A 13,078-nucleotide genomic window follows, 5' to 3' on the forward strand; every position below is an offset into this window, starting at 1 on the left:
ATCCCAAAGAAAGGAAATGCCAAAGCATGCTCAAACTACCACACAATTGCACTCATCTCACACGCTAGTAAAGTAATGCTCAAAATTCTCCAAGCCAGGCTTCAGCAATACGTGAACTGTGAACTTCCAGATGTTCAAGCTGGTTTTAGAAAAGGCAGAGGAACCAGAGATCAAATTGCCAACATCTGCTGGATCGTCAAAAAAGCAAGAGAGTTCCAGAAAAACATCTATTTCTGCTTTACTGACTATGCCAAAGCCTTTAACTGTGTTGATCACAATAAACTGTGGACAATTCTGAAAGAGATGGGAATACCAGACCACCTGATCTGCCTCTTGAGAAACCTGCATGCAGGTCAGGAAGCCACAGTTAGAACTGAACATGGAACAACAGACTGGTTCCAAATAGGAAAAGGAGTACATCAAGGTTGTATATTGTCACTCTGTTTATTTAACTTCTATGCAGAGTACATCGTGAGAAATGCTGGGCTGGAGGAAGCACAAGCTGGAATCAAGATTGCTGGGAGAAATATCAATAACCTCAGATATGCAGATGATACCACCCTTAAGGCAGAAAGTGACGAAGAACTAAAGAGCCTTTTGATGAAAGTGAAAGAGGAGAGTGAAAAAGTTGGCTTAAAGCTCAACATTCAGAAAACTAAGATCATGGCATCCAGTCCCATCACTTCATGGCAAATAGATGGGGAAACAGTGGAAACAGTGGCTGACTTTATTTTTCTGGGCTCCAAAATCACTGCAGATGGTGACTGCAGCCATGAAATTAAAAGACACTTGCTCCTTGGAAGGAAAGTTATGACTAACCTAGACAGCATATTAAAAAGCAGAGACATTACTTTGTCAACAAAGGTCCGTCTAGTCAAGGCAATGGTTTTTCCAGTGTTCACGTATGGATGTGAGAGTTGGACTGTGAAGAAAGCTGAGCGCCGAAGAATTGATGCTTTTGAACTGTGGTGTTGGAGAAGACTCTTGAGAGTCCCTTGGACTGCAAGGAGATGCAACCAGTCTGTCCTAGAGGAGATCAGTCCTGGGTGTTCATTGGAAAGACTGATGTTGAAGCTGAAACTCCAATACTTTGGCCACCTGATGTGAAGAGCTGACTCATTTGGAAAGACCCTGATGCTGGGAAAAATTGAGGGCAGGAGGAGAAGGCGATGACAGAGGATGAGACAGTTGGATGGCATCATTGACTCCATGGACATGGGTGTGGGTGGATCCTGGGAGTTGGTGATGGACAGGGAGGCCTGGCGTGCTGTGGGTCATGGGGTCACAAAGAGCTGGACATGACTGAGCGATTGAACTAAACTGAAGTCAGAAGGAGGATCGTATACTTATGCATATATATAGAATCTAGAAAGATGGTACCAATGAATTTATTTACAAGGCAGCCTTGGAGAAGCAGACATAGAGAACAGACTTACGGACTCAGGGTGTGGTGGAGGAGAGGGTGAGAGTAACATGGCAACTCACATTACCATATGTAAAATACACAGCCAATGGGAATTTGCTGTATGACTCAGGGAACTCAAACTGGGGCTCTGTAACAACCTACGGGGTGGGATGAGGAGGGAGACGGGAAGGAGGTTCACGAGGTAGAGGACATATGTGTACCTATGGCTGATTCATGTTGATTTTGACGGAAAACAGCAAAGTTCTGTAAAGCAATGTCCTTCAATTTAAAAAGTAAATTAATTTTAAAAAATATTAGTTCAAATCTAACCACTGCCATTTATTAGCTAGCTGATTTTAGAGGAGTTAAATTCTCTGGGCCTGAGTTTCCTTATTTGGATTAATTGAGAAAGCTTGTAAAACATCTAGGACTATTTCTAGAAATGCACATCCCATGGACAGAGGAGCCTGGCAGGCTACAGTCCATGGGGTCACAAGAGTCGGGAACAACTGAGCATCTAAACCAATAATTGTTAGGTATCTCCTTTATTTCTATTTTCTTTCTTAATTTTTGTATATGAAATAAAACAATCCTTCAAATTTCTCTCACGCAGCATCTTAGTCAGGGTTCTTAATTGCAAACTTCAGAAATCATCTGTGGCTAAATCAAGCAAAGAGGGAATGTACAAGGGGGAATGTACAAGGGGTAGCTCACAGAATTGCTGGGAAGCCTGAAGAGCCAGGTGCAGAAAATAAACTGGAACTCAGAGAGGCTTTACAACCAAAAGCACAGCCAAGATCTCACCTCAGAGTAGTCTGATGGCCTGATATCTGCCATCGTTGACCTGTGAACACTGGAGGCTGCTGTCCCCTCAGTGGCAAAACCAATTCTCTGAGGACTCTGCTTCTTGTCTCATGTGCTCCTGGTTCAAAAAGCTCTGAGTGATCAAGGAAAGACAGGATAAATTCTACTCTGGGTTGAACCAGCATCACACCTGGGTGTACGTTCTCCTAGTCTCCCATCAGTTCCTTGGCAATTCTAGTATAGGCTTCCAAGCAGCCTGCCCTTAGCTTATTCAGACGATCCACCATGTTGTAGTCTGGCTTGTCTGCTTGGGCTTGGGAGGCCTGCTTAAAAACAAAAACAAAAACAAAACTCTGAGTGAGAGGGTTCCTGGTTGGTGAGACTGCTCTAGAGTTTTTGTCAAGGCTTTCATCCTTGACAATAAGAAGGGAATTGAGATGTCAGGAAGCCATGAAAGACCAGAGTAAATCCTCACCATTTCTGATGTTCACATCTCATCCTCATTTCACATATACGTACGTTCATTCCTAAGGTTGTAGTCTCTCTCCAGGAACTCTCCTTAAGCCTAGAACCACTCTGTTTTCAGAGCAGTTTTACACCTTTCTGCCTCATCTCCTTTCTTTCCTCTGCCCAGTATTCCCCTGCCCTGTCTCCTTTCCACTACCAATCCCTCAACATAACAAATCCTGCCCATCCTGTAAATACCAATTGAGACATTAATTCATTTTTGCTGGTGTTGCTCACTCCCCCCACTCCCCAGCCCCACTAAACTTCTCCTTCCTTCATATTCCAGGGGCACTTTCTCCATACCTCCACCATCATATTTGCTCCTTTTTACCACCAGTATGTCTTTTGTGTTTAATAGTCTGATTTTCCTCCCTCTCCTGGACCCAAGATGAGGCCCCTTAAGGGCAGAAAATCTGCCTTCCTCATCTTTGTAGCTTTGGCTCTTAGCACCTAGTAGATACTTGATACATGTTTGTTTATGTATATATTTCTTGGTTGTCTCAAAACATACATTTAGGATCCTTTCCTACACACACAGACAAATCCTTTTTAAAACTGAAGTAATCCATTTAAATACGCCCTGCAAACTGTAAGTGAAATTCGCTCAGTCATGGCCGACTCTTTTCGACCCCATGGACTATAGCCTGCCAGGCTCCCCTGTCCATGGAATTCTCCAGGCAAGAATACTGGAGTGGTTACCCATTTCTTACTCCAGGGTATCTTCCCTACCCAGGGATCGAACCGGGTCTCCTACATTGCACGCCGATTCTTTATCATCTGAGCCACAAGTGCGCCTTTTTTTAGACAAAAGGCCGAGAAGTGATTAAATGCTGGACAAATGTGAGCCGTATAATTGTTCACTTCATTCTATATTTACATTTTTTCTGTTAAAGAGCTGCATGCCCTTATCTCATAATGTTTTAACCTCATAACGTTTTAAAAGAAGAAAGTTTGGATGCGTATTCTCGCGTACCTTTTCCAATTCTGGGGAGCCCCTTGGTTTTTGGCATTGTCAATAAGCGATCGGGATGGGGGGCAAGGGGTTCAGCGAAAGCCCACAGCCTTGCCAACAAGTTATGTCAAGTCGCCGCAGGTCCCTCTCTCCCAGTTAGAATGGCCCTAGCCACGTGCGAACCCAGACTCCCTCCTCGAGTCCACAACCCCGCTTCTGGCTCTGGTCCCGAACGCTGGCTTCGCTGGAAGCTGCCGGCCCTGATCGCTCCCAGCTCGGCGCAGCCCGCTCAGCCGCCTCCCCCGCACCCCTCTCCCCCTTGTACTTTGTCTCTCGGCCCTGACCTCCCGGCCGCAGGGGCGTGCACGTGACGGAGAAACTTTGGCAGGCCCGGGGCGGCGGGCGGCGGTCGGCGGGGCTGGGGGCCGGCGGCTGAGCTCCCCCGCGCGGCGTGCGCTGCGGCGGGAAGGCGCTCGGCGGGCTGCGCTGCCTGCGCGTGCGGGTGCGCCAGTAGGCTGGGAAGGCGCCGCCGAGCGCGGGGCGGACTCCTGGAGCCCGCGGCAACGCGCGTGCAGCCTGCGGCGCTGTCGGCCCGGAGGCCCGCCTGCGCTGCCGGGCCGGCGGGCGGCTGCATCCAGGGACGCCAGAGCCCCGCTCGCGCCCGGCGCCACGGCTCCGCCGCCGCCTCCGCCGCTGGGTTATATAGATCCTCCATCTCTGCCGCTTCCTTCTTCCCTCACTCCTTAATCTGTATGGGAAGTTGGGGGAAATGGACAGGGTCGTGATGGCTTGGGTTGCTGTCCTCTGGCTAACAGGTAAGAGACATTTTCAACCGAGACGGATAACTTGACACGTATTCTGGTACTGGTACTGTTCTCACCCTCCTCCCCACCCCATTCCCAGTTCCCCCAGACTGTTTAAAGCTGCTTAGCAGGCTGGTGGTAAGTGGGGGAGGGGGCTGTGTGTGTGTATATCTATATATATCTATATGTATGTATTAGAATGGTGGGGGAGGCCAAGAGAAGCCCGATAATCAAGTGAGCCGGATGGAGATGCAGGTGTTTTGACTCATTCGAGATATGAGATTGTTCTTGCCAATGTGCATTTCCCTTTCCATACCACGGTTCTTCCTCAGTCTTATCCGGAGTTTGTATTATGTGAGTCCTGGGAAAAACCTGGTTGGGAGAAAAATGAAAGCTCAGGGGAGACTGATTAATTAAGAGAACTAGTTCTCTGGAGGTTGGAGGTACACGAATGTCTCCTTAATTCCTTCCCTGGAGAAGCCCAGAGCCCCAGGGGCATTCTTCTGTGGCTCCCAGAGGTGCAGGGGAGCTGGAATGAGGAAGGAGACTGGGATGGAGGCTTGATTGGTTGTGGAGTTCAGGGCCTTGCGCTCACTCATTTGGTAGCATTTGGGGAGTGGTTCCATAGAGGAAAGGAGCCTTCCTCCCCCGATAAACAAGTGGGAACACCTCCTAATAAAGATAATTTGCAGAGATATTCAGAAGGTAGGGTTTCTCTTTAGCATTAGAGTCACTTCTTCTAGCTTGGACCTCCATATTTCCCCCTCCCTTTTGGTGAACTTTCTTCTCACCGTCCTGGGATCTGGAAAGGCTGTAGTTCCAAACATGTGTTCCCACAGGATGATCTGCGAGGTTGAGAGGTGGCCAGGCAGGGTGGGCAGCCCTGAGAGATTCATGGAGCAGCCCTGCCTTGGGTGGGGATGGAGGGGTTAAGCAAGCTGGAAACCAGGTGATGGAGGAGAGGAACAAGGGAGCAGAAAGGTGAGGACAAGAGGGGGCAGAGAAGGGCAAGAGAGAAAATGTAAAATAGCACCAATAATAAAGTTGTGTCCCCTCTGGGGGCATTGAAGACTGGGAAAAATCAAGTCAGTAGGAAAAGAGGAACAAGATTAAAAATCTAAGGGAAGTGATTGAAAGAGGGTCAATAATACAGTTAAGAAAAAAGAAAACCACTATTTCTCTTAGTTTCAGAGTAAGGTTATAGATCGCCTCAGTTTTTTTCCTATTCCTCATGAAGGGTCCCTAACACTGGCTCTTGACCCCTGCTAGGTTTAGCTTTGGGGAGAGTCTTTAGCAGAGTTAGCCACTTCTCTTGGCTGCTCTGAGTTCATCCCTCCCACATTATTCAAATCTGAATCATCTCTAATTTCAGGGTTTGGCTGATCCATGCCTCCCCACTCCTCTGGCCTCCCAGTGCCTTCCACTTCTACCCTTACTGATTCGGAATGTCCTTAATTTGCCTCTGCTTCTTAGTTATCATATCTGAGGGGAACTTTGGCCTTGAACCTCTATCACCTCCTTAAAGTCTGCTAGGCAACTTCGGAGGAGTCCTTGATTCAGAGATGCTCTTCTAGACACCCTGGAGTGTACCCTAGAAAAGCTCTCTAAGGATTTGCAGGGCATGGGCAGAAGGGGAAGATATAGCCCACGCTAGAGGGCTGACAGCTTTTTAATGCAATGGTCCCTGGAAGGAACAACCTAATTCAGTCCTCTCAATTTATACAAATGGAGACCCAGAAAAGCAATATTCACACAGTAAGTTTGTGTTGGAGCAGGTGCCAGAACCCAGTTCTCTTGAACCCCGGGCCCGTCCTTCTCCCATCTGCACCTGGAGAGATTGCTCCTGCCTGGGAACAGGCAACAGGTTATCAGGGCCATCCCAGCTGTCAGAGGGCCAGAACTTCCAGGCTCTGCAAGTTGGGTGGCTCCAGAGATCCCACTGATCACCCACTGGCATCCCCTGGTCCTAGCTTCCGCTTCCCTTTCTTGCCACGGTGGACAAGCCTTTCAGTCTCAGCAAAGTGCAGGAGCTAACAATGGCGGCTGGGGAGGGCGGGGGGAGTGGGGGAGGTGGGGGAGTGGGGGGGAGTGGGGGAGTGGGGGGGGTGGGGGGGTGGGGAGGAGAGAGGAGCAGTCAAGGATGAGATGGATTCAGACTCTTCGTTTACAGAGCAACCAGGAGAGGAAAGGTAAGACATTTTAGTCCAGCCCAATCAATGAATTTTCTCTTGAGGGGGTGGTGGAAAGGGAGGGAAAAAGGAAAGGACAGATTAAAAATGAGTCAGAGAGCCAGAGGGGGAAAAAACACATTCATTCTCCCTCTCCCTCCCTTTCTCTCTCCTCCAGCTTCTCTCCTTTTCTCCTAGCCTCCTCCCATCCACCTTCCCCCTCCCTTCACCGCCAGTTTCTCTGTTTTAATGCAGGCTGAGCAATTTCTAATCAACACTTCAGGTTTTTTTTCCTCAGGCTCTAGCAGCTTCTTCCTCGTCTTTCAATGCAAAAATTCTGTGTTTCTTTCTGCTATATATTTAGCCTCCTGATTTCCCATTGTCAGTGTGAGAGAGCTTCCTGCAATAGACTGTTTTGTTGCTGTTATTGTTCTTGTTGTATTGCACAAAATAAAATGCTTACCAGCTGCTATTTTAGCAACAGGTGCCATCTAGCAATAAGACTTGAGGACGGTTCACTATGCCTTTGTTCCTGAATACGGATGATGTTTCAACCTTTCTGGCAGCAGAGGCTTTGAGAAATGCCAGAACTGTGGTGACACTCTGGGAACATACTCTAGGAGCAGGCAGTGCATTTTCCTGGAGACTCTTTTGGGTCTCTCTGTGCTAAAGAGTGCTTATGCTATTAGTATTTCTTTTGGTACCTTTTTGGTGGTATTTATTCATTTATTCATCCATTCTCCAAGCACATACCAAATACCTGTGGTTTCTAAGGATTTTGATAGGTGCTGAAAATACAGAGAGCAAAGACATAGTCTAAAAGAGCATAGACTATGTCTTTGCTCTCGAAGAGTGGCCAGTCTAGTGAGTGACTCAAATTTTTCAGATAATTTTGATATGGAGGTAAAAAGTCCTACAGTAAGGGCCATGAGAGCCACACAGGTGTTGTAAGGGCATGGATGGGGCATACCCACCTCAAGCCTGGGGTGGGAGTCAAGCAACTCGGAAACAGACTCCTGGAAGAGGTGATGGCTGAGTTAGCATGTTTGTTCAAGCACAGTCAGCTGCTGAGTTACTGTCACATCCAGGCATTGCGCTGTGGTTAATAAGACAGCCCTGCGCCCCAGCAACTTACAGTCTGGTGGTGGTGACATCAGTGAACAGTTACGGAGTACCACTTGCAGAGGCGACCGTGGAGATATGCATTAAGTGTTGTGGGTGCCGTAAGGTGGCTACTAACCCAGGCTACATACAGCAGGAAGGGAAGTGTCCAGGAAGGGTTGTTACCTGGTTTATTTGCGTTCAGGTAGATGCCTGGTAACCATGTGAGAATGGGCTTGCGTATGGAGAATTAAAGTGTTATTAGTCCTAGAGAGGCAGGAGTTTCTTTTAAAGATTCCTGACACCTCAGCATCTGGTGTGCTGCGGTCCATGCGGTCACAGAGTTGGACAGGACTGAGCAACTGAACTGAACTGTCACCTCAACTTCCATTATCTCCTTTTTCCATTCTTTGAATTCCCTTCCCTCCTCTGTCCATTTTTCCCCATAGAAGAGACCTTTTTTGTACTGGAACATCTTTCAGCACTTTATTACAACTCTCTCCACTTCCTACCATAAGCCTGGATGAGCCTCTTCAGACTAGGAAAGGGAGCTTGTTTCAGTATTGCATTCACTCCTTAGATTTTAGACTCATAATTCTGCCGAGTGTCTGGCTTATACAGACGTGGGTATTCGTTCTAGTAGTCCTAGTGTAATACTATGCTAGTACTATACTAGAGTCTTAGTGAAAGTACCTAGTGCTTACAGCGTTAGTACTGTTAGTACCCGGAGAAGGCAGTGGCACCCCACTCCAGTACTCTTGCCTGGGAAATCCCACGGACGGAGGAGCCTGGAAGGCTACAATGAGGTTGCTAAGAGTCGGGCACAACTGGGCGACTTCACTTTCACTTTTCACTTTCCTGCATTGGAGAAGGAAATGGCAACCCACTCCAGTGTTCTTGCCTGGAGAATCCCAGGGACGGGGGAGCCTGGTGGGGTTCTGTCTATGGGGTCGCACAGAATTGGACACTACTGAAGCGACTTAGCAGCATCAGCAGCAGCAGCAGTGTTAGTACCAGGACCTGGTTAGCGGAAAGAACTCTAACCTAGGATTTGAGGACTGGATTCCAGTCCCTTCTCCACAGATTAACTGTATATCCATGGGATCTGGGTCTTATAATCTGTTTTTTTTTTTCTTTTGGCAAGTAATTTTATTATTTCATTGAGATATAATTGACCTATAACGTTAGTTTCAAGTGTACAAGTTTCCATATTTATATATGTTATGAAATGATCACCACAATAAGTCTAGTTAACATCCATCATCATATATAGTTATAATTTTTTTTCTTGTGATAGCTTTCAGCATTTATTCTGTTAGCAACTTTCAAATATGCAACATAGTATTACTAACTTTAGTCACCAGCCTGTGCATTATATTGTTGCGGACTGCAGCAGGCTGGGCTTCCCTGTCCTTTACTATCTCCCGGAGTTTGCTCAGACTCATGCCCATTGATTTGGTGATGCCATCCAACCATCTCATTCTCTGTTGTCCCCTTCTCCTCCTGCCCTCAGCATCAGGGTCTTTTCCAGTGAATTCGCTCTTTGCATCAGGTGGTCAAAGTATTGAAGCTTCAGCTTCAACATCAGTCCTTCCAGTGAATATTCAGGGTTGATTTCCTTTCGGATTGACTGGTTTGTTCTCCTTGCCTTCCAAGGAACTCTCAAGTGTCTTCTCCAGCACCACAATTCAAAAGCATCTATATTTGGTGCTCAGCCTTCTTTATAGTCCTACTCTCACATCTGTACATGACTACTGGAGAAACTATAACTTTTTTTATATGGACCTTGTCAGCAAAGTGATGTCTCTGCTTTTTACTATGCTGTCTAGGTTTGTCATAGCTTTTCTTCCAAGGAGCAATTGTCTTTTAATTTCGTAGCTGCAGTCACCATCTGCAGTGATTTTGGAGCCCAAGAAAATGAAATCAGTGCATTATATACTCAGGACTTATTTATAAACTGGAATTTTGTACCCTTTGACCCCCTTCACCCAGCCCCCACCTCTGGCAACCACCAATCTGTTCTCTATATCTATGAGCTTGGTTTTTTGTTTTTGTTTTTAGAGATTACACATATAAGTGAGATCATAGAGTATTTGTCTTTCTGATTTATTTCACTTAACATAATTATCTCAAGGTCCATCCATGTTGTCACAAATGGTAAGATTTCATTCTATTTTATGGCTGAATAATATCCATTGTGTGTGCATAGATATAAATGTCAATTATACACACACACATGTATAAATATATAGTATAGCATCTTTTTATCTATTTATTAAATTACAGACACTCAGCTTGTTTCCATATCTTGACTATTGGCTATTGTCAATAAAGTAGCAGTGAACATGGGATTGCATATATTATAATCTTTTAAAAATCCATTTCTTTTTATTATTTTATCTTTAATTGGAGGATAATTGCTTTACAATGTTGTCTTGGTATTATAATCTTTTGAATGAGGTCATGTCTTTAAGCTCTAAGATCCTTTGGTATGGAACTTTTCTCCTTTTAATTTTTATGAGTTGGAAATCAGACTTACAAAGCCCTTAGTGTCCCTTCATGGATCACAGCCTTGTCATGGCAAAGGGACTTGCATAACTCAATGAAGCTATGAGCCATACCACGCAGGGCCACCCAAGACAGACAGGCCATAGTGGAGAGCTCTGACAAAACGTGATCTACTGGAAGAGGGAATGCAAATCACTCCAGTACTCTTGCTGTGAGAATCCCATGAACCGTATAAAAAGGCAAAAAGATATGACACCAGATGATGAGCTCCCCAGGTCAGAAGGTATCCAGTATGCTACTGGTTAAGAGGGCAATTACTAATAGCTCCAGAAAGAATGAAGTGGCTCAGCCAAAGCAGAAATGACTCTCAGTTTTGGATTTGCCTGGAGGAAAAAGTAAAATCCGATGCTGTAAATAACAGTACTGCATAGGAACCTGGAACGATTGCCGAGAGAAATCTCAACAACCTCAGATATGCAGATGATACCCCTCTAATGGCAGAAAGTAAAGAGAAACTTAAGAGCCTCTTGTTGAGGGTGAAAGAGGAGGGTAAAAAAGCTGACTTAAAACTCAACATTCAAAAAACAAAGAACATGAAATCCAGTCCCAACACTTCATGGCAAATAGGAGGGGAAAAAGTAGAAGCAGTGACAGATTTTATTTTTTTGAGCTCCAAAATCACTGCTGCTGCTGCTGCTGCTAAGTCGCTTCAGTCGTGTCCGACTCTGTGTGACCCCATAGACGACAGCCCACCAGGCCCCACCGTCCCTGGGATTCTCCAGGCAAGAACACTGGAGTGGGTTGCCATTTCCTTCTCCAATGCATGAAAGTGAAAAGTGAAAGTGAAGTCGCCCAGTTGTGTCTGACTCTTAGTGACCCCATGGACTGCAGCCTTCCAGGCTCCTCCATCCATGGGATTTTCCAGGCAAGAGTACTGGAGTGGATTGCCATTACTGATGGTAATTGTAGCCATGAAATTAAAAGATGCATGCTCCTTGGAAGGAAAACTATAACCAACCTAGATAGCATATTAAAAAGCAGAGACATCACTTTGCTGACAAAGGTCCGTCTAGTCAAGGCTATGTTTTCCCAGTGGTCATGTACGGATGTAAGAGTAGAACCATAAAGAAGGCTGAGTGCCAAAGAATCGATGCTTTCGAACTGTAGTGCTGGAGAAGACTCTTGAGAGTCCCATGGACAGCACGGAGATCAAACCAGTCCATCCTAAAGGAGATCAACCCTGAATATTCATTGGAAGGACTGAAACTGAAGTTCCAATATATTGGCCTCCTGAGGCAAAGAGCCAACTCACTGGGAAAGACCCTGATGCTGGGAAAGATTTAAGGCTTAAAAGGGGAAGGGGGAAGCAGAGGATGAGATGATTAGAAAGCATCGCTGACTCAATGGATATGAATTTGAGCAAACTCTGGGAGACTGTGAAGGACAGGGAAGCCTAGTGTGCTGCAGTTCATTGGGTTACAGGGAATCAAACTCAACTTAGCAACTGAACAAACAAACAAACAAACAAAAGGTCCTCAGTGAGGAGCCACAGAGGGAGCCCCAGTTATCTTCAGCCTTTCTGTGACCACCAATGATTGGAATGAAAAACAGCAGCTGGGAAAGGAGAGCACATGTTAGCATTTTCAGAGGAATGAGTAGCACCCAGTGCCTGGTGGACAGGATAGGGTCAACTCTAAACAATTAAATGTTGTGATATTGGGGGAACTGTTGAAGAGAGTCAAGTGCTTTGGGCCAGGTGGGGTGAACCCTGCTCTAGCCAACATGGCCCTCAAATGTCTTTTCTGGTCTCAACTTTTTGTTCCAGGACACACTCACCTCTTTCAGTTCAGTTCAGTTCAGTCGCTCAGTTGTGTCTGACTCTTTGTGACCCCATGAATCGCAGCACGCCAGGCCTTCCTGTCCATCACCAACTCCCAGGGTCCACCCAAACCCATGTCCATCGAGTCGATGATGCCATCCAACCATCTCATCCTCTGTCGTCCCCTTGTCCTCCTGCCCTCGATCTTTCTGACAGAATGTGGTCCACTGGAGAAGGGAATGGCAAACCACTTCAGTATTCTTGCCTTGAGAACCCCTTGAACAGTATGAAAAGACTTACCTCTTTACTCCTTCCAATTATTTTAGCTTTTATACTGACTTTCTCTCAATTAGGAATTATAAAGAAAGGTATAATCTAATTGTTGCTCTTGCTTATTTAGATACTATAATGCTTTTCTAGTTTTGTGAGTGGTAAAGAATCTGCCTGCTAATGCAGAAGATGCAAGAGAAACTGGTTCAGTCCCTGGCTCAGAAAGATCCCCTGGAGTAGGAAATGGCAACCCACTCCATTTTCTTGCCTGGAAAGTTCCATGGACAGAGGAGCCTGGCAGGCTATAGTCCATGGGGTTGCAAAGAGTCAGACATGACTGAGCATGCACGCAATACTTTTTTAATGTGTTTTATGACTTTTTAAAATCTCTTTTCATCCTTCTAAATAAGGCTGGTTATCATCTACCTATACATAAGAAGAACAAGGCTCAGAGGAAGTAAATGACTTGTCTAAGTCCATTGTATCTTATTGATTAAAAATAAGAAATAATGTCATTGACTTACATATGACTTGGTTGTTTCAAATGCCTGAATCCAAGGGAAACATTTTCTAGTTAAGGTGGGTGAAACTAGAACTCCTGACTTAAGGGAACAAATCCAGGTGTCTGGGTTTCCCTGATGGCCCAGTGATAAAGAATCCACCTGCCAAGCAGGAGATCACACATTTGATCCCTGGGTTGGAAAGATCCCCTGGAGGAGGAAATGGCAGCCCACTCCAGTA

General features: G+C 45.9%; 1 protein-coding gene across 2 annotated transcripts in view; it reads left to right on the top strand.

Annotated features, from left to right (window-relative positions):
• The first annotated feature begins 4,115 nt into the window (after nt 1–4,115).
• ILDR2 (immunoglobulin like domain containing receptor 2) overlaps nt 4,116–13,078 on the top strand; it is a 67,703-nt gene continuing 58,740 nt past the window's right edge. Inside the window, exon 1 of one of the 2 annotated variants that reach the window (XM_055587194.1) lies at nt 4,116–4,483. In XM_055587194.1, the coding sequence (XP_055443169.1) occupies nt 4,438–4,483 (46 nt within the window). In that variant the 5' untranslated portion in view covers nt 4,116–4,437. The remainder of the gene's footprint in view (nt 4,484–13,078) is intronic. The other variant, XM_055587193.1, reaches the window with a different exon arrangement.

The sequence above is a fragment of the Bubalus kerabau genome, chromosome 6 (genome assembly GCF_029407905.1).
Source record: "Bubalus kerabau isolate K-KA32 ecotype Philippines breed swamp buffalo chromosome 6, PCC_UOA_SB_1v2, whole genome shotgun sequence".
Lineage (NCBI taxonomy): Eukaryota > Metazoa > Chordata > Mammalia > Artiodactyla > Bovidae > Bubalus > Bubalus kerabau.